This window comes from Larimichthys crocea, chromosome XX (assembly GCF_000972845.2).
Source record: "Larimichthys crocea isolate SSNF chromosome XX, L_crocea_2.0, whole genome shotgun sequence".
NCBI lineage: Eukaryota > Metazoa > Chordata > Actinopteri > Sciaenidae > Larimichthys > Larimichthys crocea.
In genome coordinates this window covers 778,063-800,965 of record NC_040030.1, presented here as the reverse complement: position 1 = coordinate 800,965, position 22,903 = coordinate 778,063, and the positions used below count along the sequence as shown (strand labels likewise).

The following is a 22,903-nucleotide window of genomic DNA, read 5'->3' as shown; positions in this document are numbered from 1 at the left end:
TTTTAAATGAAAAGAGCTTTACAGTATTCACTAAGTATTCACAGTATGCAAAATATTTAAATGTGCAAGATATTTATCAAGTAATCCAAAAGATGATAAATAAAAGGTGTGTGTGTAGAATGGTGTTATATTACTATATATTATTGGAGTATTATGCATAACATAACATATCTCATTTGGTACCTAAAAATTGTACTCTATTACAGTACATTTCTTTAGTTTCCACCCATGGTACGGTGCACATATGTCCTTTGGAGCTGCTGTTATTTTGAAAAGAAATTTTTTAAATGTTTCTTTTATATATTTTTATATATAGTTTATTTTGTGCATCATATGTTTGTAACTTGCAGTTATTATTTATATCATGGTCACTACTCTTGCAATGATATTTATTATTTGTATCATGGTGACTTATTTTGCAATATTTCTTACACTATGGTCACTTTACATTACAATACTCTTTTTATACATCACGCCACTTTTATCCTCAGTACTTGTCTGTTTTGAAGGTTGATTGTTTATTGTGTAGGTTATAGATATTTCTGTCTGGGTTTTTTTTGCCTTTTATATACTTTTTTCTAATTCTGTAGTGTATGCTACACTTTCCTATGCTGCTGTAACAAGTAAATTCCCCCATAAAGGATATATAAAGGATAAAGGACATCTAATCTAATCTAGTAAAAGATTCATGGTGCAAACTAGTTGTCAGAAAATGTTGGGTAAAGTACAGCCTGGAAATCACAAAAAATTCATTTATTTACTTTCCACATATCTTATTTTGAAAAGCGTGACCGGATGTGCTTCAGCCGTGCTAGCGGGCTCACTGACGGTTGAGTGTGTCAGTCAGTCAATCGATGGTGCCGCTGCTGAGCGGAAAGAAAACGGCCGAAAAGATTTGTATATCGGCACCGACAGGAGAAATAACTCTTCGGTTTGACACGAACCATCAAAAGGAATAAACCCGTGCCAGGTAAGTTTAAAATAACTCTTTCATATTGTACGTTTTTAACTTTTTTTTGTGTGTGAGTGTGGTCCTTTACTAAAAAACAAAAAGGGGCTGTGGCTAATGTCGCTAACATCTGAGCTAACGTTAAAGTTAAGTTACTTCCCGATGGGAGGACGTTGCTGTGGTGTTCGTGTAAAAACACTTTAATAAAATAAATAAAATATATTTGGGGTGATTTTAAAGCGTGTAATAGGATTTAAAGTGGCTCTAACTTGGGTATTAAGTCCATACTTGTGCTAAGCTGGCATCGTTAGGTTGTAGTTTTAGAGAAAGGCTGCTGTGTTTATATATATTATGTTTATATAGTTCATGTATTCAAGAGCAGGGCTGTGTTAAGTGTTTCATTGTATGTAGCGAAGAAGGGCGGGGCAGGTTTCGCAAGTAAAGATAACCCTCCGGTTCATATCATCATATCACCCTGCAAGTCATCCATTCCTACCACACTACACATATTTAGTGTGGATGCCCAGAGCGCGGGCACCCTAAATATTTATCGTTTACTACGCAGAGAGATGCTCAGTTCCCCTGGCTGGCTTGGTTTCGTTTCAGGGCTTTAATTTGCGCAGTGGCAGCTGGCTGCCAACATCAGGTACATGTGTGTATATATATAAATATATAAAGACATTTATCAGCAGAGGTAATCACGTGCAAGAGGAACTCTTCTGATCATGACATGTATTTGTGAATCAGTGGAAGTGATAAGTCATCTCTGTATATCCGTGTGCTTTGCTGGTGTTGTCAGGGTAAAAGCAGTAGCGAAAGCTTCTGTGTTCCTTATTTCTTGAAGGGGGATGAAGGAGGAGGAGGGGGGCCCCATGTGAACTGATTGCTCCATCACTCCAGAACCACCGAGCTAAACTTAGACATGGGTATCCCAGTTTAGGGCTCTCCATTTAGAGGGGCTACTTTACTTAAAGGAATATGAGCCATTGTCCAGCAGGGTTTTAGTTCACTGTCAAGTGTGAGTGAACATGAGCTGCTCCCACCTAAGAAAATGACCCAAAACGGCTAAATATGCCGTCATAACGGAGGTTTTCCCTTGCCACCATCACCGAGTACTCGATCATGGTGGGAATTGTTATTGCGCAGTAATATTATAAAGAGTACAGTCTAGACCTGCTCTATATGGAAAGTTTGTGTTATGATTTGTCATCTCAGGTGTGAGTATTTGCTGGGGGGTTTTCCAGTCTTGAACGATGATACACTAAATATCTTTTGGTGACTGTTGGTCAGACAAAACAAGTAATATGAATGAGTCAACATGAGTTTTTTTTGGCTTTTTCCACCCCTTATGTTTCATACACCAAATGTTATTAAATTTATTGGGAAAATTAAAGCAGGAGAGACAGACATTTAATTTGCAACTATTTTGATTATTAATTATTTCCGTGAGTCACTTTTCAAGTAAAAAATATAAAGTAAGTAAGTTCTGTTCGTCTTTGTATTGTTGTTTAGACAAAACAAAGACATTTGAAGACGTCGCCTTGTTTTTTAGGAGATTGTTATTTTCCTGACACTAGCTGTTAACCGCCCTCGTTCACAGGCCGTCTGGTTGTTGTAAATACACAAAAGGAGCTCCAGAAAGCCTCAAATGCTGAAATCAAGTTGTGTAAACACGGCAGATGAATTGTGTTCGCGGCGCTTTCCTGAAAAGTCTGCAGCTTTTTTGAACGCATCACATGAGAGACGCGGCTTTGCGCGCAGCACGGGGGGCTTCCACAGGAAAAAGCGCCCGCCGGTTACGTCAGGATCTCCCCTTCCCTGTCATGTAATACCGAATTTCCCTCCATTATGTTCCTCTCTGTGCTGCTGGCGTGTCCAGTGGAAAATGCCTGAAAGTGTGGAACAAACGCCATTGTTTGGCCCGTTTGAGCGTCGAGCATGGAGGTTTTGAGCGGGCGGACTGGTCCGTTATGTTGAGGCTACAGTTGACCTGGTGTTGACGGGCCAACGGTTTCATTGTCTGGTGCTCTGGCAGCTCTGCCAGTGATCTATATAAAGGCTGGAGGAGTGTGCATTTGAGTAAATCTACCATTTTTCCTTTAAGATCAGCAGTCCCGTGCAGCTGTTGAGCTCACACAAAGAAGGAGGGCAGAGGTGAGTGACTGGCAGGGAAAGAAAATCAAGGTCATGACCCGCGTTTGCCATGGAAACTTCTGACCTCCGAGCTTGTGTGCAAGCGTGCAACAGGAGAGAAAGAAGCAAAGGAATGATTGTATTTTTCTTCTCTCGTAGCCCAGTCGGGATTTAGCAACGTCCTGCTGTGAAACCGCAATATTGAAAGGGTAGATTAGCTCAGCTGCAGTCCGCGGCTCTGAGATATTGCAGGCGTTTTATGCAACCAAGGAAGGAAATGGAAACAGACAAAAGAAGAAAAAAAAACACTCCCGGTCAGATAAGCAATATTCATGTGATTAAGACATCAAGGCATTGCACACTAACTTACTAGTATTTCTCTAAAGAGTGCTGGTTATGTAATCGTACTTCTCGTTCCTTCAATTCCCACGATTAACATCCTTTAAGTCAGTCGAGATTTGGAAAAAATGTGGCGTTTTTCACAGTTTGCTGACGTTTTATTGACCAAACAATTAACGGAGAAAACGGCCTGCAGATTTATCAATGAAATAATCGTTGCACGGAGCAGATTCCTAAAAAACCTGAGGAAGTAAGTCATGCAGTCTCATGCAGACGGAGCTCTAAGCAGTGTGGAAGTTCTCAGTCTTTAGAAGAAAACTAAATAAGACACAGCGACCCTCAGCAGCTACTGATTAGTCGGCCTTGCAGAATGAAAAGTCGAGATTGTGCGACATTAATCTGACGACGTCCTTGCTCTGCCCTGTTGATAAAAGTTTGTTGTGAATCGACGAAGCGCCGCTCAGGTCGGTTTCCTGGCACTCTGATTATATCTTTCACAAACACACACACAGGCTTCGGGGCAGGTATGCATGTGCCTGTCAGTCGCGTATGCGCTCATCTCCGCGCTCTGTGTATCCTCTTGTTTCCTGCTCCTCAGCTCTATTCATGACCTCCAAGAGCACTCTGAGAAACATAAACACAGGGGCGAACACAGTTTGCTGGCTGTTTGTGGGAAAGAATATTCTCTCGCACCGGCCCTGCCTCTTCCTCTGGTCGTGCGGTCCTCATCTATCTCGAATTTTCCTCTCCCCGCGCCGCTTGGAAAGGTCATCGGCATCTCGTGTGTCTCCTTTTTTCGACATGACTCAGGTCTTCTCATAGTACAGTAAGCCTCCATGTGCTTTTAATAACACCCATGGTCATCTCTTGCTTTTGCCGTGTTATAATATCGGCCTCTCCTCCCCCCTTCTTTTAGCTCACAGCATGTCCAAAGCAGCTGCCGCTCTCTGAATTATTACACACAAATCGACAAACTGCTCATGTTTGTTAACCCTGCCGCTTCACATATGTGTGTGTAGAGGCAGTTTGATGAGTACTGACAGTGTGGGAAGTTGCTCAACGTGCCAAGGTTCACTTTGGGCATGGTAGCACTGAGTAATACATTTGTTCTATCTTAAGGCTCTTGTCTGCAACCAAATTCCAGCGTGCTCAGTACATTTGCTTATCAGACCTCAGTGGATATCTTTGTTGTGTTTGATTACGTAATCTCTAAACTTGTAACCCAAGATCCCCGATTCAGCCACGTTTCTGGAGACTTGATGAAATCATGTATTTATTGGCATTTAATGTGTTTATACGTTGCTTCAAATTGAACATCTCCATCTTGGTCTCCCCTGCGTAGCAGCACACCGCGTTGGATTTTTCCAGCGCTGGCCCGTTATGCTGACAGATTGAGTGGACTTCAGACCTCGACTTGGTCAACAGCATTGTTTACAGTTCTGGGTCAGGCCGCGTTCAATTGTTTAACTCAGTCCCCATGTCCTACAGAGCCAGGGGTGTGCAAACGGCTGTTCCTGTTGATTACGTAAGTCCTGGAAAAGAGCTTTTGTGGTGAAGGAATTCCTGATGAATTGTTTTGGCCAGTACAAGGTCATTTTCCATACATCTGCAACCTTATCTAGATGTAAGGACTACAAAACCTTGTTGCAAGGTGAGGCGCAGGGTAGCACGGTACATTACATTCTGTCTTTTAGCTGACGCTTTTATTCAAAGTGACTCATAAAAAGGGCGAGAGGGACAGGTCAGTGCAGCAGTAAGTACTATTCACATAGAAACAAGTGACAGATGTAGGGGGATAGATTTAGCGTATCCAGTTGTTGGTAGTGTTGGAGAGGAGGTCCTCTCTGAAGAGCTGGAGGTCTTCAGGAGGTTTTTGAAGGTAGAGAGGGACGCCCCTGCTTTGGTAGGAACTGGTAGGACGTTCCACCAACGGGGGACAACAGACAATAAAAGGTTTGGATTGCCCTGAGCGTACAGGTGGTAGAGCCAGGCGTTATTGGTATGTGTATAAGGTGAACCAGGGACTACTTTGTAGGCAGGGGTAACGTGCCCTTTTGGTTTGATTGAAGACCAGGCACGCCGCCGCATTCTGGATCATCTGAAAGGGTTTAACTGTGCAGGCCGGGAGGCCCGTCAGGAGAGTATTACAGTCATCAAGTGGCGAGATGACCGCAGCATGTTGAATCAGCTAAGACCTGATTTTTTTCTTATGTTAAGAGCAAAGAAACTGAGGCAATGTGATCAGACAAGGTTAGTCGGTCATCGATTATGACTGAGATAGAAATGTCTGAGAGGCATTCAGATAGAGAAGAGGAAACATCACGCTGGCCACGAGGTGTGCAGGAAAAACAACAGACAAAACATGAAACAAAGAAAAAACTAAAGATTATTCGTCCCCTCTTCACACCTGAAACATCATTTTCTCAATTTGCTAAAACGAACATACTCTACATTTAAAATAAACCAATTATATGTACAACGTGCAGTAATTTTCTAAAGTAGCTGAGAGTTCTTCACACATTAAATATCCATAACAGGATTACTGTTGAGGCATGCCTCCTCTGTACACAAAGGATGGTTTTCACTACATTATATCGTGTTTTTAAGAAATAAACTTAACTCCGATGTTGACTACAAATCTGTCTCGCTCATCTGAAACTGTGTAATGTCTTTTAAAAGTATCATCACATTATCAATTACAAGTAAAAAAGTCTGAAGTAGTGTGATACTTAAATCTGTCGATCTCAGCCTGTACTGCGCCGATCAAAACACTGACACACAGTGAAGTGGACGTATTTCTTTATGCTGCTGGTGCGACTTTGTTGCCATGTTTAGAGAAGATATTTGTGGCTCGGTCCATTTGTCCCTTGTGTGCGCCTCTCTCGTGCTGCAGCAGTGTTTGGGTGAATGACGACTATGGACAGCTGGTGGGGAAATGCAGCGGGGATAAGAGGACGACGCTGGGGCTTCCATATTGTCTTTCTTTATCTATTTCCACACGCACTTCTTGCTGAATCAGACTGTAGTGGATCTCTGAGCTCTGGTCATTGTGAATTAGGCAGTCCACTAGGGTCGGGAATAATCTGACTTCTTACTTGATGAAATACTCTGATGCTTATTACGTTATGTTACATTTTGTGTAGCACTTTGTCTACCTTTGTCTGAAGGTAAGGTTTAGTGCCTTGTTTGATTGAATTAAACTTTTATTCCTTTGTTTTATTTTGTTGATAGTCTATTTTACTATCATTGATCAATAACTATTATTATCCCTAACAGACATCACAGAACAACTACAGTATGTCCCCATAATGTATTACCTCAAGAGGAAAACTACGGTATAATAAAGAAACATAAAATAAATAACATTAAACCCAGAAAATGGCAGTCTACTGACCTTTAAAGAAAAATAAACACATTTATATGCACACAAATGAATCTTTTAATCTTCTTGTTGCTATATTTTACCTTTTAATGCACATGTTTAGCCATAAATACCCTAAAGCCAACCTTAATTATAGAATATCAACCGCAGCTCAGCGTTCACACACTCGGTCTGTTGAGACAACGCACTCTCGTTTCTACAACGTATTAACCTGCAAACTCAATTTAAACAGATAAATTCATCCTTTTTTTTTTGCATTCATCTGAGTTTACCCTCACAGCCAATCACAGTAGTGGAAACATCCATACAGGACATGTTGTATCGATGCATGATGGAGAGAGAGAGATCCTGGCAGATGTTCAGCCTGTTAAGCAGAAGCGAAATTCACATTTTGATAATTTGGTACCAGATTTCGGTTCCCAACCTTTCAGTCCAACACGGTGTTTGAGGGAACAGGAAACTTCGTACGTATACACAGTGTTTGTTTTGAGTGTGTGTGCCAAAGTTTTTAGATCCAAGGTTACTTCAGATCTGACAGAAGACAGAATACATACAGTATAGCTAAAAGATGTGTCAACATAGATAGATAGACAGACAGACAGACAGATCTTGATTCATCATTTAAAAATCTCTATAAAATGTCAAAAAAATATGTAAAAATGTTCAGCACAATGGCTGAACTAATGAGAGTTTGACAATGGTTCTTGACAAATTATATTGGCAGTAGCTGCAAATCAACTTTTGATCAAATAGTTTGAACTCCAAATATTATAAATGTAGCGACCACTATCATTTAAAAATGCTGCTAAGAGGCTAAACGGGCTATTACTATGACACGTTCAACCTGAAGAATCTACGGTCACATCTGATGTGTTTTATGGTTTTTATTAGAAGAATATCAAACAGCGTAATTTGGCATAACGTAACAAAACTAGAGAGCTGAAACAGTCAACAGGAAACATTCGAGAACACACAGGTGAAACCACACTAACCCCGCTGTGCCCACAACCAAGAACGTGCGGTGTAAACAAACAAACAACACAAGCTATAAACACAATATTTGTTAAAATAATATCAAAGGTTATGAACATTTGATTCATACAAGATATGCTCTGCACACACAATCAGGGCTCTCTTTCATGAGGAAGTTGAATAAAATTAAACGTGGTTTTCTCTAGAAGGGGTGACAGAAAACATCTGTGTGTGTGTGTGTGTGTGTGTGTGTGTGTGTGTGTGTGTGTGTGTGTGTTGTGGATGTTTGACTGACCTGATTGTAAACTACAAACACAGTTAAAGGGGAGATTGTTCCCCAGCTAGCAGTGACCACAATACTACCCTCTGTCCAAGTCCTGCCCTGGAGGTCATGGGCCAGTGACCATTGACCAACACACACACACACACACACACACACACACACACACCATCCCCATCCCCATCATCCTCTCGCTGTCTCACTCCTCTGAAAGAGTTCCTGTGTGTTCACTCTCGGCACTTAAAATGCATCTTGTGTGATCGGATCACAAGTGGACGGCTCCAGATTAGAGCTGTGTGTTTGGACAGATATTGTTGGTGTTTGAATGAGTGTGACCGACTGTCAGACGAGTCTAGAGAGAGAGAGAGACTGAGATGGAGGAAGAGAGACTTTTGTGTCTTCATTTGGCTCCTTCATCAGCATCAGTGAAGGGAAGAATGGAGAGAAGTACCAGAAAGAAATGCCAAAAAAAATCCAATGAGGGTTGCTTAAACCTACAGTCTTTGATTAAAATCTTATTAAAGGGTTTTATAAACTGCCTATTTATATATTTGAATTTATGTGTGTTAATCTTTTGTTTATATTTTTACTTTTGGCTGTATTTTAGGTATTTATATTGAGAGTGTTTTCTGTTTTAAAATGTACGTATTTGCCTTTGCAATTTGTGTCAAAGCAAAGGTTTTCTTTTCTTCAAAGGTTAAAGAAAGAAGCAGCTGTAACTGGGAAACATTTGCCATTTGTGCTTGAAACAAGACATCAGCGATTTCATTATAAAAAAAATTAGATTATGACAACGTGTCAGTATGACAATAGTCATTGATCAGTAGTTTCAGCTCAACGTTTGGCATGATGTGTTTAACAGCTTTCATCTTTAAACTTCGCAAGTCGTTAATAACCAAACAGAGTAAACACAGGTGCTACCAACCTAATTAAGGCCCCGTTCCATTCAGGTTAAACAGAGTCACTACTGTGATACTGAATAAGGTTCAGTTACTAAATGCAACTGAACCTTAATTAGTATCATTAGAAGAACCTGTGTTAATTCTTTCATGTCAAAGTGGCTGCTGGTTGAAGTGAATCGATCATTTAGTGTGTTAATTGTGAAATAGTAACGACAGATGTATTACTCTTCTCCTAAATGACAATCAATGACTTGTTTTAGCTGTGTGTAGTCTGTCTTTCTTAGAAGTGGTTGCAGTTTTTCTAGAAGTGCAATTGAACGCGGGCTGGAAAGTCAAATCCGATCTCGAGCGGTCACTTGAGATGCACTTGAGCTCCGATGCCTCTCAGCTGGACGTCACCACAAACTGAATATATATGTGGTTACAAGATATCTGAACAGAGCCAGACGAAAGCTGTGGAGAGAGAGGAGGCGATTCAGACTGATGGAGAAGGGAGGAGAGCCCGGGAGGAAGAGGATGGAGGGAGAGGAATAAAGAGAGACTGTTTGAGTTTGAAATGACGGACGTGAGGAGAGAAGAGGGGGGAGAGGAGAGTAACAGAGGACTGACTGTCGAACTCGTCTGAAGGAAGCGGAAGCTGCCCGCTGTGTGCTTCTCGACAGTTTCTTTTTCTCTGCGTCAGAATAACACACACACACACACAGACATATGTATAGTTCAGCTGAGACTCGGTGACACACACACAGACATATGTATAGTTCAGCTGAGACTCGGTGTGCCGCCAGCAACTGTGATTTATAGAAACAGATTTATTTATTTTTTTAAACCCCACCTGCCACCTGGTTTATTAAACCAGATCACACCCGTTCACTCTTCCTCTTCCTCCATGCCTCTGTTTCACTTCTCTGAACTATTTTGTCTGATCCACACCTGTAGTCTTTGGTTGTTGGTTTCATACTTTATAGAGAGCAGACAAGCGAGATAGTGTGTAACAGACCGATTAAAAGGTGTTTCCTTTCCTGGAAGTCGGTCAATAATGCATGTTGATTAGATGTATTGCATACGGTTTATCAACAGTTGTGTTGATGACGCGAAGATATTAAGTTTATTATCACGTACGACAAAGTATCAGATCTTCATATCTGAGAAACAACAAATGTTTAGCTTTAAAAATTACAATTGTTCAGTTATCAAAATGATTTATTAATTGCTGCAGCTCTTATCGAATGCTAAAATTTAATAGAAAATGTTTAACATTACCTGTTTACCTATTCTTTTATCAATATTGCTTTGTAAATCAGCAGCTCTGTCATGTTTCTACTTTTATAAATGACTAAAATTATTAATAATTTAGCAGTTTGTTCACTCTCTCAGCATAATGATATTATGTTAACTAAGTTAACTTGTATCCATGAAGATTTATTTATGATTACGTGTGTTTTTCCAGGCCCTACACACTGAGTGTAACTCAGGGCAGCAGCGATGTCGGGCTCCTATGATGACTCCATGATCGATGTCTCCAGCGACAGCTTCTGGGAGGTGAGACGCATTAGGTCCTTGAATCCTTGATTAACAGTTCAAATCCAGGATCACAAATCTTCCACAGTGACTGTTTTTACTGCAAACTTGTTGCGATTGAGATGACATTTACATCTCAGTTGCGATTGATCGAGTAGAATAAACTCATCTTTCTGTCTGTGCCTCTGTTGCTGCTTCTCAGATCGGTAACTACAAGCGAACAGTGAAACGAGTAGACGATGGCAACCGGCTCTGTAATGATCTGATGAACTGTCTTCATGAGCGGGCACGTATTGAAAAGGCCTACGCACAGCAGCTCACAGAATGGGGGAAGCGCTGGCGGCAACTCATAGAAAAAGGTACCGATATATCCAGCTCTCACTTTACATTAAACTTTAAACAGCTGTTTTAAATTACAGAGTCAGTACTTGTATAATATTGAGAAAAATATATATGGAAGAAGTCAGAGGGATTGTGCTATCTCCTGTCTTGTCTCACGGACACTGACCGCTACATATCTCTTTCTCCAGGGCCTCAGTATGGTACGTTGGAGCGGGCGTGGGCCGCTCTGTGCACGGAGGCGGAGAAGGTGAGCGAGCTCCACATGGAGGTGAAAGCGTCGTTGATGGGAGAAGACTACGAGAAGCTGAAGAACTGGCAGAGGGACGCCTACCACAAACAGATGATCGGCGGCTTCAAAGAGACTAAAGAGGCTGACGACGGCTTCCGCAAGGCTCAGAAACCCTGGGCGAAGAAACTCAAAGAGGTTTGGACTTCACACTTGTCAGGATACTTAAAGTCTGTGTAAAGTAAAAATAAATAAGTGTTCGGCGTTTGTCAGAACGTGTCAGATAAGTTCAGAAAATGACATGACTAACTTTGAAACACTCTGAGCGAGATGAATAAATCTCTATCTCTCTGCTAGGAATGTAGGGGTATGCTCAGGGTGGCCTCAGCGTGTCATCGAGCCACCCTTTAAGGACCACCCACTGAAAACCGGTGAAAAAACTGTTTTAATCTAAGTTTTTTCACATGTTTTCAGCAGCTATTTTCCAACATATTTTATGTATTTTGAAAGAAATCTGAAAGAAGAATCACCTTTATTACAGACTTTCAATAGTACATTGTGTAGTCAAAATATAAACAGCTGAGCAAGTCAATTTCAAGTCACTGATTACAGCCGCAGCTATCAATTTCACCCTTCAGTTCACATGATTACATGTGACTGACTCACTATTGTTTTCCCTCCATGACTACCTGCCGACTAAACAAAAACAGAGCAGAAGCACAATTATAACTTCTTGATCTTGAATAAGAAGCCAAACAAACTGTGTGCCAAGGTGGCAGCCACTTAGCACATCCTGTAGTCCCTTTGACTGTCAGTAAAAGGGAAGGAAACAAATATGGCTCGCAGAGTAAACTGGCACCTCTGAGTTCAAATCAGGTCAATGCATTTCCTACTACTGCTTTCATTTTTAGCAGCCTGTTTACTCTGCGGTACACACATTCCTCACTGTTTCTGTGCACGGGCACAAGAGCGTGCGCGGAAAGTATTTTGTATGTTCAAAGCCAATGGATGTGTCGCCAACCTCCAGGCTCCTTGCCTTCCTGTTTGTGTGATGTCACCAGGGGGGTGGGGACATCCTGGCTTTGCCATTGAGCAGAGACAGAACAATACGGTTTTGTAGCCGGAGTGATTTATTGATTGACCAGACAGACAGCAGGGAGGAAATGAGGCTAATTAACGGGTCTGAATGAGCAGCTGACATGTGTGACACGACAGTACGTCAATAACAGACACAGGTCCTCATGTGTTTTAGTGGATTTTGTGTTCTACACAGAGGAAAACTGCCTTTTTGGATGAGCGCAGGCTGCTGTGCCCTCTGTGTATGACCTCATGGTTTGTTAAGTAGGAATATGGCTGCTCTGGCCTTCCTCCAACTCACACTGGACTGGACACTGCCTAAGACTCTTCAAACAGAGCCATCATGGTTGAGTTCGCTTCCTCAATACTTATCTGTTGGAGTTTAAATATAAACAAAGCGACGGAGGAGTGGCTCATTCCTGCCCTGTCATAAATCCATCACGTATAAAACTTCTCAGGCATCAGCGTTTCCACGTTTCCACCCTCAGATGAGTTGGTTATTATTCATTAATTCCAGTATTCCTGTGTCTGGGGACTAAAACTTACCAAACTCCTTGAAGTAGGAATTTGGTTGTGGTGATTCCCGAAATGGCGAGTGACACACAGTGAGTCAGGCTTTTAGGCACAGATGTGTTATCAAAACCATTTTGGGAACAGATGGAGATTTGGATAGTCGACAACAATGATCTTATTAAAACGTTTCCAACAAGTTAATCCGGAAAAGATCTCGTAACTTAAGCTTAAATCCCTCAGTCAGACACCGATCTTTGATTGCTCCGCACAGCTGTTGTACGTTACCCTCCTAGACTGCCACCATTGCCTGTGTTTTTTTATTTTACTGGGTTGAATCCACAGATGGAGACAATGAAGAAGACTTACCACTCAGCCTGCAAAGAAGAGAAGCTGGCAGCCAGCAGGGAGACCAACAGCAAACTGGAGAGCAATAACAACCCAGATGCCCAAAAGAAGCTTCAGGAAAAGGTGGAAAAGTGTCAGCAGGAGGTGCAGAAGGTAGGGCTTCCTTTGGAAACTTGGAACAGGATTATGTTGTACCTTGGCTCAGGCGAAGGCAACATGCTGCAAGCTCACTGTAGGTCCACTCTTTTAAATCTCTTTTCCTGCTTACTAGATTTACACCAACTTATTAAAGTTAAATTCCATCTGAGTATCAGCCGCAATTTCCTCGGTTAGAGGTCGATAATCAACAGGCTTAACTGCATGTCTTAATAAATGTCGCTTCACTCCTCTCTTTCTCCCAGACTAAAGAACGCTATGAGAAATCCCTGGAAGAACTTGACAAGTTGACCCCTCAGTATATGGAGAACATGGAGCAAGTGTTTGAGCAGTGGCAGCAGTTTGAAGACAAACGCATCCGTTTCTTCAAAGAGCTTCTGCTGGAGGTCAAACATCACCTGGATCTCTCGACCAATCACAGGTACAGACACTGTTTTCCAACTGTTAGTGTCAGCTTGAGATTTCAAGGCATCACTTCGAAAGACAATGTGCAATATTGTCCCCGCAGATTCCAGACAATCTACCACACACTGGAAGACACGATCTCTGCTACTGACGCCGAAGAGGACCTGAAATGGTTCCGGTCCAATCAAGGCCCCGGCATGCCGATGAACTGGCCCCAGTTTGAGGTTCAACATCCTTGATTTATACTCATAAAAAGGGATAAATGTTTGACAGAGGAAAGCTACCACCTCTCGACACAAGCAGACATACATCAAGTCATGGTCTTTCACTTTATTTAATAACAATAACTCTTCCTGTATCATTTAGTGACATAATTATGAATGAATTACAGTCCTTACCTATCTTCAGATGTTAGTATCTCATCTTAAAGACCAGTGGTGCTCTCCCAGGCTCAGCTCTGAGAACCATAAGTCAAGATGACAGCAGAAATAAGGTGGAAAAAAACACTAAGCCATATTTTTTGTAAAATGTTACACATAGCCCAAACAGGAGTTATAGCCGAGTGTCATTTTTGTCACTGAAGCATGCTGTTTGGAAACAGCAGTGGCCGTTAATCTGTCCTCAGTCAGTCAGAGTGGCAACGAGAGGGATGTAGTTTATGTCATCTTCCCAGCAGGAGGTGGAATAAGAAAAAGCCGCATGCGCTTGCAATGCTAATTTATGTTGCTTCTGAGCGCTCCCGCAGGCATGGCTGCTCCACTTCGATCATTAACGGGATGTTTGTCTTTCTGAGTAGCACTTTGTTTTGGGAAGGAATAAATCTGCAACAAAAAGAGCAACACACAACCTGACAGACTGCTCCAACAGAACAGAACAAACAAAACGTGAATGAGTAACGAAGTAAATATTAAAAACAGCTTGTGTCTTTAATTATTCTGCGAGCTACTGCCTCTTCGGTTCATGTAGCTTGTGTTAGGGGCAATCCCAAGAATAATTTGCTGTTTTTTGAATTTGACATTCATAAACTAACATTTCTGCACTTCACAGTGTATCCTCCACAGTATTAGGATTAACCCTGCTCTGCACATGCTTCCCTTTCCCCATGTCTGACAGAATTTGGACTGGTCCCGTCCTCGCTCCTTTAAGAGAAGGTCCATTTTAGTGAGTTGTGCATGGGAGGGCTGTTCTTTTCACAACAGCCATGTGGGGAGGGGTGGGGGGTCTTTTTTTTTTTTAATTTTATTTCCAGCAACTCTCTTACTGCTTCCATCTGTGTGTGTGTTTGAGGTGGTTGTGTTTTGTATCTGCTATTCAAGTTTCAAAGAACTTTAACAAGACAAAGATGCACGTGGTACATGCAGACAGCACAGCACTGTCCCCGCTATATAGTACATATCCAACTCTATCCTATTTACTTACTTATTACTCCACACCACTATGACACAGCTCTTCCCGACCTTTGAACTCTGATCCCTCCGTGGCCCTTCCACTTATTACTCTGTCCATGTGAACCCTGCAGTACGTCACATGATGCCACCACAGCCAGAGGTCACGAGTCAGACCAAAAGACCTTTTGATCTTAAGAAGACGTAAGCGTCCTGATAAATCAGGAGGTTACGACACGTTTTTTTGGAAAGCTCTGAGGTCTTACTTATTATTGTAATATATCATTTATATGAAAAGAGGCATAGCACGACTGCTGTCTGAAGTCTGGTGATTTAGTTTAGACATCCACAGGATTGATATCGTGCTGTCATGTCGTGATAGATGCTGGAAATTTCCAGTTTCGTTCAAGTCATAGTGAATGTAGGTTTTGTTCACCAAAATAAAAGTCACATGAGGGAGGGAAAAAACATTTCTAAGTATATCTGTATACAAAAAAACACATTTCTTTTCCATAACTGTGTCGTTACGGTACTGGAACGTCTCTCTCTCTCTCTTTCTCCACTCTCCCTGGTTGGCCTCTGGTGAAGGGGGGACTCCTTGGTGCTGTATTTCTTTCCATCAGGTGATGGATGCTGTACACGGTTGTGCCTCGTTTTATCAGGCCTTACACTGTGCTGCATAAACACCCACATGCATGTACAGTTTCAAAAATCCAGTCTGTGTCACAGCCTGAGAAATGTTTGACATATTTTTCTGGCCTGGTTTTGAAGTGCGAGTGTATTGCTGTGCACATGCTTGCCACTTGTGCTCACACTGTTATCTGTGAAGCACTCGGTTAGCCTGGTTTGGCTCAGTTTTAGATGTGTTTTCCGTGTGTGTGTGTGTGTCTACCAGGACTGGTCCGTAGACCTGAACCGAACCCTCAGCAGACGAGAGAAGAAGAAGCCATCGGAAGGTGTCACCCTGACAGGCATCAGTCAAACTGGGTCAGACCAGCCTGTCCAGCCTGCCAAAACCAGCAGCAGGTAGATATCTGATCACTCACTGACTCACTTGTCTCTTACACACACACACACACACACAGAAAACAGATTATCTGTTTGTAAAAGAACACACACACTCACTCACTTTGTCTTCCCCATCCAAACTCCCCACATCAGAGATAATCCAGTGCTGTCCTCTGGAGGAATGCTTGTAAAACGTTACATAAGGGAAGCTCCGGGAGTGACGTCTAAGTCGTACAGCTGTTTCCGTGGTGACGGTAAACATTTCTTTGCAGTTTGTTGGGAAAGAATTTATCCCCGCGAGACGGGAGACGGCTGGTACATAGTTGAGCGCGAGCCAGAAATGAAATGTGGAAATATTACTCACACAAACACACACACACAGAGCTTCATAGCTTTAATATTAGTACTGGAAAGTTCAAAGAAGTCGGGATTAGTGCTCAAGCCAACAACTGCACCTGGATTCAACAAGCTGGTGACCAACAAAAAGAATATAAATACATTTTTATGACAGGAAATTAGGTGGATTGAAGCGAAACGGTGTGCAACAAAAGCCGGCGGTTGATTTAAGTCTCCGATAATGTAATGATATATAAACACATTTGACCATTTCGTCAAGGTTTGACGGGCTATTTTTTTAGTAACGTGATGTAATCCTTTAAAGCCGGGCTAAGATAAGAACTCTTCTCCAGGGAAATGTGTCTTGAGTGTTGTGGCAACTGCGCCAAGGACGTTAAGAGTGGTTCTTGGAAACCGCAGCAAAACAGATTGTTAAGATAAAAGCAGCGGCAGCATGTCATGCGTCTATCATCACGCTGAAAACACACAGTCACACAGTCGGTGCACAGACTTTATAAAGAGGTTTTACTGGAAAGCGAGAGCCCCCGCATTGCTGAGCTAATTGAGTTTTAGCGGTGATTATCTCGTCCTGTCTGTTAAAAGGACTCTTCACATTCCCGTGCAGCTCTGTAATGAGGTTCCCTTGTTTTTTTTAATGTACAAACACCTGCGGCCTCCTCTTATCCACACATCCAGTAGGAAGTCAAAGTGATGAGGGCACTAGAGGAGTGTGTTAAGGAGTCAACAAAGGGAATGTGAGGCACGGAAAACATTTGACCTCTGAACCTGACTGCCATGGGACTGCCTCTCCCCTTGTCCGTCCCTACATTTCTGGGTGTGACGGGTGAGTTTTGTGTATGTACAGCGCTGGATAGGGTACATCGGAAACAATTTGTATTATCTCTCTATAGTCTGAGGGTCAAAAACAGACCGCCGTGATGGTTGTTTGACTTATCTTGGTTGTATTTTATCAGCATCAGAACGCCCTCATTCGCATCAACATGTCGTAGCTTTCCCCTGTCGTCTGAAGCTTGAGCGAACATGGTTTTAACACCCACTAGATAAGGCTGTAATACAGCTCCTCGAGTACTTGAGTTCGTATTTATAACAGCAGGTTTGTTTGTTGACTGAAACCATCCCGAGTTACATTGTGCCAGACTCCCAGCGGAGCCGTGTTTGTTGTTATAACCCTTCAGGCTCAACTCGAGGCAGAGCGTGGCATGACCATGCAAACAAAGGCGTTCACATTTCTCCATTAAACACTCTCCAGGGCCATCTGATAGCTGCTGCTGCTGCTCTTCATGGTCCGATGAGTCTGTACACAGGGAGTAGAAACCCTGTGTTTCCTCTGATACAGGTGGACTGCTAGTGCAAGTTTTGTGCCGCGATGCGTAAAGTGACAGTGGTAGAAAGCGAACGGCCCTCGTGTGACTTCTAAAGACAGATTTCTGCAGAGCTGTCACGCAGGAAGTATCGTCTTTATGTTTTCACAGCTTTGTATTAATTATGACGTTCATGCATGTGGGTTTTAGTCTGAAACACAGTTGTCTTGTTGACTGTTTGTACTGCCTAGTCGATGACACTCATGCTTATTATTACATCGATCCCTTAAAACAAAGCTTCGTTTTCCGATTTACAATGATCCTTAGTCTTTTTTGCAGTAATATGGACGAAAATGGAAAAACCTATGGAATAATACTTCTTTCCCTAATAAAGGGTTAGGGGTTAGGGGTAATAAATAAAAAGTAAAGTTATAAAAATGGCAAAAATCACCCAAAAAACACTGATAGACTCCAATCATCGCCAATCATCCATTTATTGATCCCGTCCCTCAAAAGTCCATGAATTGTTTGAAAACATCTTTCGCTGACTCGTGTTTAAAAAGAGACCCCTGTAAGAGGATCTTAAATATGGACTTGATGGTTACAGACATGCTGTAATGAAAAAACTGATTATATTTATGTTCAATAGTTTGTATTTTCCATCATATGTCTCAATTTCAACTTGCTTTTTGGTTGATATGTTAATGAAACTGCTGATGAAGGCCTAAAACAGGCCCGTCCTCCAAACTCTTTAGAAACAGCGTATCAGACTGTTTCGACATGTGGCGAAGTACAAAGCCTGTCTTGCCTAGTTACGGTTGCTAAGCTACAATAAGTCACCGTGTTCGTCTGTTGCGTCACCGTATATTTGTGTCAGAATATGAAAGAGTGCGGCGTCACCTTTTGCCTGGCTTCATCACTCTTTGAATTTGTCCACAGGTTAATGTATGTCACCGGTGTGTCCTTTTTTAATGTGTGTGTGTGTGCGCATGTCAACAAACCATCTCTCACCTGTGTCCCATCATGTCGTCAGCCTGACTGTGCCCACTAAAACGGCGCCAGTGGGCTCAAACCCGTTCGAAGACGACGAAGACGAGGAGGAGGAGGAAGAGGAGGAGATGGCCGTGGAGCAGCAGACCACAGTCAACCACATCAGTGTGAATAAAGAGGAAATAAAAACGTTGGTGAACAGGAGAGAAACTCTCCGCCCCATCCACCCACAGCCTCCACCCCCCCTCGCCTTTTCTGTTTCTGTCTTGGGTCGTCATCCTTTGCCGTTTCTTCATCTCCTTTGTTACTTTTGCTCCCTCCTCTTCCGTCCTCGTAACCCCCCTCTCTCCTCCCTCAGGTGGCCGGTTGTTGTGTTGCTCTGCATGGTCAGTGGAATGACACAAAGCCAGTGTGTGTGTGTTTGTCCTTCGCTCCTAACAGCAGTGCAGTGTCTTGCAGAACATTAAATGTCATGCGCATGGGGGCGCATGTGTCTGCTGAGGGAAATCCAATAAGTTTCTGTGTTACAGTCAGATCTGACACACTTTTACACACAGAGTGGTCGATTATATATACACATCAAATACACGTAGAAATCCATGAAATCTTCGACACAGTGAATAGATCTGACTGTAAATACTTCATGTATGTGCTGCCATGTGTTTTACCGTTTCTCCACTTCTCTCTGGTGTTTAGGTGGCTCCCTCTGTTGGCCGTTCAGGTTCAAATCCAATCACGCGTTCACATCAATGATTTGTCTCGCTTGGTCTCGTGTCGCTGTGTTTTTTTCACATACCTTTTTTGATATGTTGTTTTGTTGCCTTGCCTTCCTTCAGCATTGCGTGCGCACTCTCACTTTGATCAAGTGTCATCCAAGTGACTCTTTTTTTTTATAAATCACTCGTCATGCTGCCTGAACTTTGAATGCTTGCTTTGTAGCACTGATGCCATCAGTAAGCATGTTTTATACTTTCTTTAGAAGGAGGATGTTTTCAGGACGAATCACAAAAAAAAAGCTGTCCCCGGATTTGTAGATTCTTTTTGTGTGTTTTTCTTTGGTGTTGTATTTATTTTTCTCACTTTTCTAACCTTCAACTTTTGCCCCTGCTTTGTCCTGGCCCTGACATAGACGTGAAAATACATTTTCTAAAGTGGCTCTTTTGTTCTTGTTCACCCAGCGCGAGCAGTATGGAGAAGACTCCAGACTGGTCCGATGAAGACACGGGCGGCAACCCTTTCTCGGCCAACGGTGACGGGAATCCATTCGGCGAAGACGAGCCGACTTCTCCGGTCGTATCTGTGCCTGTCAGAGCCCTCTATGACTACGAAGGACAGGAGCAGGATGAGCTGAGCTTCAAAGCAGGTGCGTGGAGGGAATATTAAATATTCTGAGACTACAAAAACAACAAATAGTTTCAAAAAAAGAAGAAGGTGCTACTAGTTCTGCAAAAATAACATGATTGATGTAAAGACAAACATTAGTTTTCTGCAAATATTCATCCCTTCCTCCTCCTCCTTCGTTCTCCAGGGGACGAGTTCACCAAAATCGGCGAGGAAGACGACCAGGGTTGGTGCAAAGGCCGGCTCAAGGACGGACAAACAGGCCTCTATCCTGCTAACTACGTCGAAGACATCCAGTAATGAATCATCACGAGTGAATAAATGTGAAGAAAGAAGAAAAGCTGTGTGTGGCCGCAAAACGGGGAGGCTCTTGATTTATTTTCAAACCCTCTTCTCCTTGTTGGTGAGGTTACTGGACTGTCGTGGGAGAAAGAGGGAGAAGTTGCGGATGATTTAAAAAAAAAGAAAAGAAAAGAAAAGAAAGGACCACTTGATGAGATATCGACGCTTGCCACAGATTGACCCTGGGATGGAGATTAACTGCAGGTTTTCCTGGTGATTCCAGGCGAGGAGGAAGATCACAGAGAATAATTGCTGTCGGTGTAAGATATGTTACTTAGAATCCCATTTATGCTGTTACAAAAATAATAGCTTTTCAAGTTATATATTCGATAAGATTCAATGAGATTTCTGTGTGAATTTAAATATTGTTGAAAGGAAAACACTGGGATGACAGTCTGACAAATCGTCTCGCAATGTTACATGCAGCCTTAATATGCAAGCCACTATGGATTCGTTAAGGGAGATGACCCTCTTTTGTAACCATCATTATCTGTTTTAGGTTTAAAACGATTAGAATCCAGTCCATAAATGCTAATTATTTTTTGACAAAGTAGACCCTAATGTTGAGATTATTGTGTCAGATTCTAAACTAGTGCTTACGTTGTTCTGCCATTCCTTTCAGGGTCTTGTTTTTCCACTCAGTTCATCAACTGTTCTGGTTTTTTTTTTATAAGGAATGAGCCGACAGTCTTCATTTAGTTCACAGTGGGTAGCTTCGTCTAGTCACTGCAATTGAATGTATATTCACTGATTGTATTTTCTCACTTATTGATTGTCTATTTTTGCAACCACTGACCAGTTAACCCCCCTCCGAACTGTCCTCAAGCTTTTTTCCCCCACGAATCTATCCGCCTTATGTTGATTGTAGATCGTCGTATTATGGTTTAACTTTTCACGCAACACTGAAGATTTTTTCACAAAAAGTCAACGTCACTTGAATCTCCATGTTTTAATTCTTTCACTTCTTGTTAAAATGTCAAGTTACGGGAGAGCATTTTAGTGTCTTTATTTTGAAAATATATTACAAGTTCTAGCAATAAAATCAAAGCCAAGTATGCCGTCGCATACATGCGTGTAAATAGCCTGGATAAAACATATTAGAACAAAATTAAGCATCGAGATCAGATGAGTTGGAAATTATTAATTTATGATGCCACAAGTGCTTTTTGTTCTACTCTTGTTAGAATGCTGTGACTGAGAATCAGTTTGTATAGTAATTGAATATTTTATGGCAAATATCCCTTGATATCTGTTATTTTGTTATATTTGTAAATATGATTATTTTCCCTTCATTGAATTAATCAACAGAGGAGCTGTGACATGAACCGATAAACCTGATTTCGTGAGCATTTTTTGCGAAGCGTTTCCACTTGTGCGAGCTCCAAATTCGTTAATTTTGCCCGACGTATCGATGAAATCATTTTTAAAAAAATGCTGTCTGATGCCTTCAACTGCAGCGTGAGAGAAAGATGAATTTAGTTGTCTTTTAATAATAGCGACAGAGGAGATGTTTCGCCGTGTTTTCAGGGCATGCTGTCGTCAGAACACAGCAACAACTGTACTTGCACAGTAAGGTTTGTAAATGTTGTCCCACAACATAATAAATGAATTTATTGGAAGAAATATTTTGTCTTTGTTTGTTTTTCGTACGTCTGTCTTGATACTTGATGTATGAGCAGTTTACTCGTACAGTACACTCATACACACATCACTCTTACTCTGAATATTTTAAATAGTGTGGTATATCCTATTTTAAAGTTCATTTATATCTATTTATACAGTTATACTGTATATATATATACTTGACATTTTCACATTTGTACAGAATGTAGTACACTTATACATAAACTTAAAGACTTATCTTTTTAATTTGACTTTTACTTGGACTATATATACTTTTTTTTTTCTTCTGTTTACGTATTTTAATCCACTACATCTCATTGCACTGTTGACCTACATATGACAAATAAACCTGAAAAGTTAAACTGAAACTTTATATTAAATGTATGTAAACATGGTCATCCTTCACAAAAAGTACTTTAAAATAGCTATATGCTTCCTCCAGCACTGTGAAAACACCATAAATCAGGCACGTCCAATCATAGCCCCACAGCTTAATTTTTATAATATATATTATTTATAGCCTTCTAAGATTGTCAGATACTGTATGGCTGGTAGATTTGGCTTTTTTGGTTGACATAACGAAGCATTTGAACCTCTAAGGACATAACTGCTGGTGTTATATATCTGTAGAAGTGACACAAAGTATAATTTTCTGAATGATTTGTGAAAAAGAAGAGACAGAGTGACACATTTTAAACTTAAATGTTAACAGACTTTGCATTACTCATAATAAGTCATGTTTAGAATGAACATGAGGTTCAGATTTGTATAAACTTGCATGACTGACTTCAGATGTGAAAGAAAAGAAGAACTAGTTTTTAGATTTGTTTACGCCTGATTGGCTTTTATTTGAATGTAACTTTTTATAAAAATTAGGATTTATACTGGGGTTCAGATGTTTTGATCATATAATGTGTGTTTCCTGTCTTTTGCATGTCTCGTGCACTTCCCTTTTTTGGACTGTGTTTTGCTGAGGATGACAGGGAGAGATAATTGCTAAGATAAGATAAGATAAGA

The 22,903-nt window shown here is 41.5% G+C and overlaps 1 protein-coding gene across 5 annotated transcripts; it reads left to right on the top strand.

Moving 5' to 3' along the window:
• The first annotated feature begins 818 nt into the window (after positions 1 to 818).
• pacsin2 (protein kinase C and casein kinase substrate in neurons 2) lies at positions 819 to 21,886 on the top strand. Of its 5 annotated transcripts, none has more exons than XM_027272120.1 (12): positions 819 to 970; positions 10,405 to 10,496; positions 10,678 to 10,834; positions 11,006 to 11,241; positions 12,976 to 13,131; positions 13,380 to 13,555; positions 13,643 to 13,763; positions 14,653 to 14,700; positions 15,820 to 15,950; positions 18,624 to 18,770; positions 19,759 to 19,943; positions 20,109 to 21,886. In XM_027272120.1, exons 2-12 carry the CDS (start codon positions 10,440 to 10,442, stop codon positions 20,219 to 20,221), a joined length of 1,527 nt encoding a protein of 508 aa, XP_027127921.1. In that variant the 5' UTR covers positions 819 to 970; positions 10,405 to 10,439; the 3' UTR covers positions 20,222 to 21,886. The 5 variants fall into 5 exon arrangements, with proteins under 5 accessions (XP_027127921.1, XP_019130783.1, XP_027127923.1 ...); XM_027272121.1 differs by lacking the exon at positions 819 to 970 and adding an exon at positions 3,051 to 3,103; XM_019275238.2 differs by lacking the exon at positions 14,653 to 14,700.
• Positions 21,887 to 22,903: the final 1,017 nt, after the last annotated feature.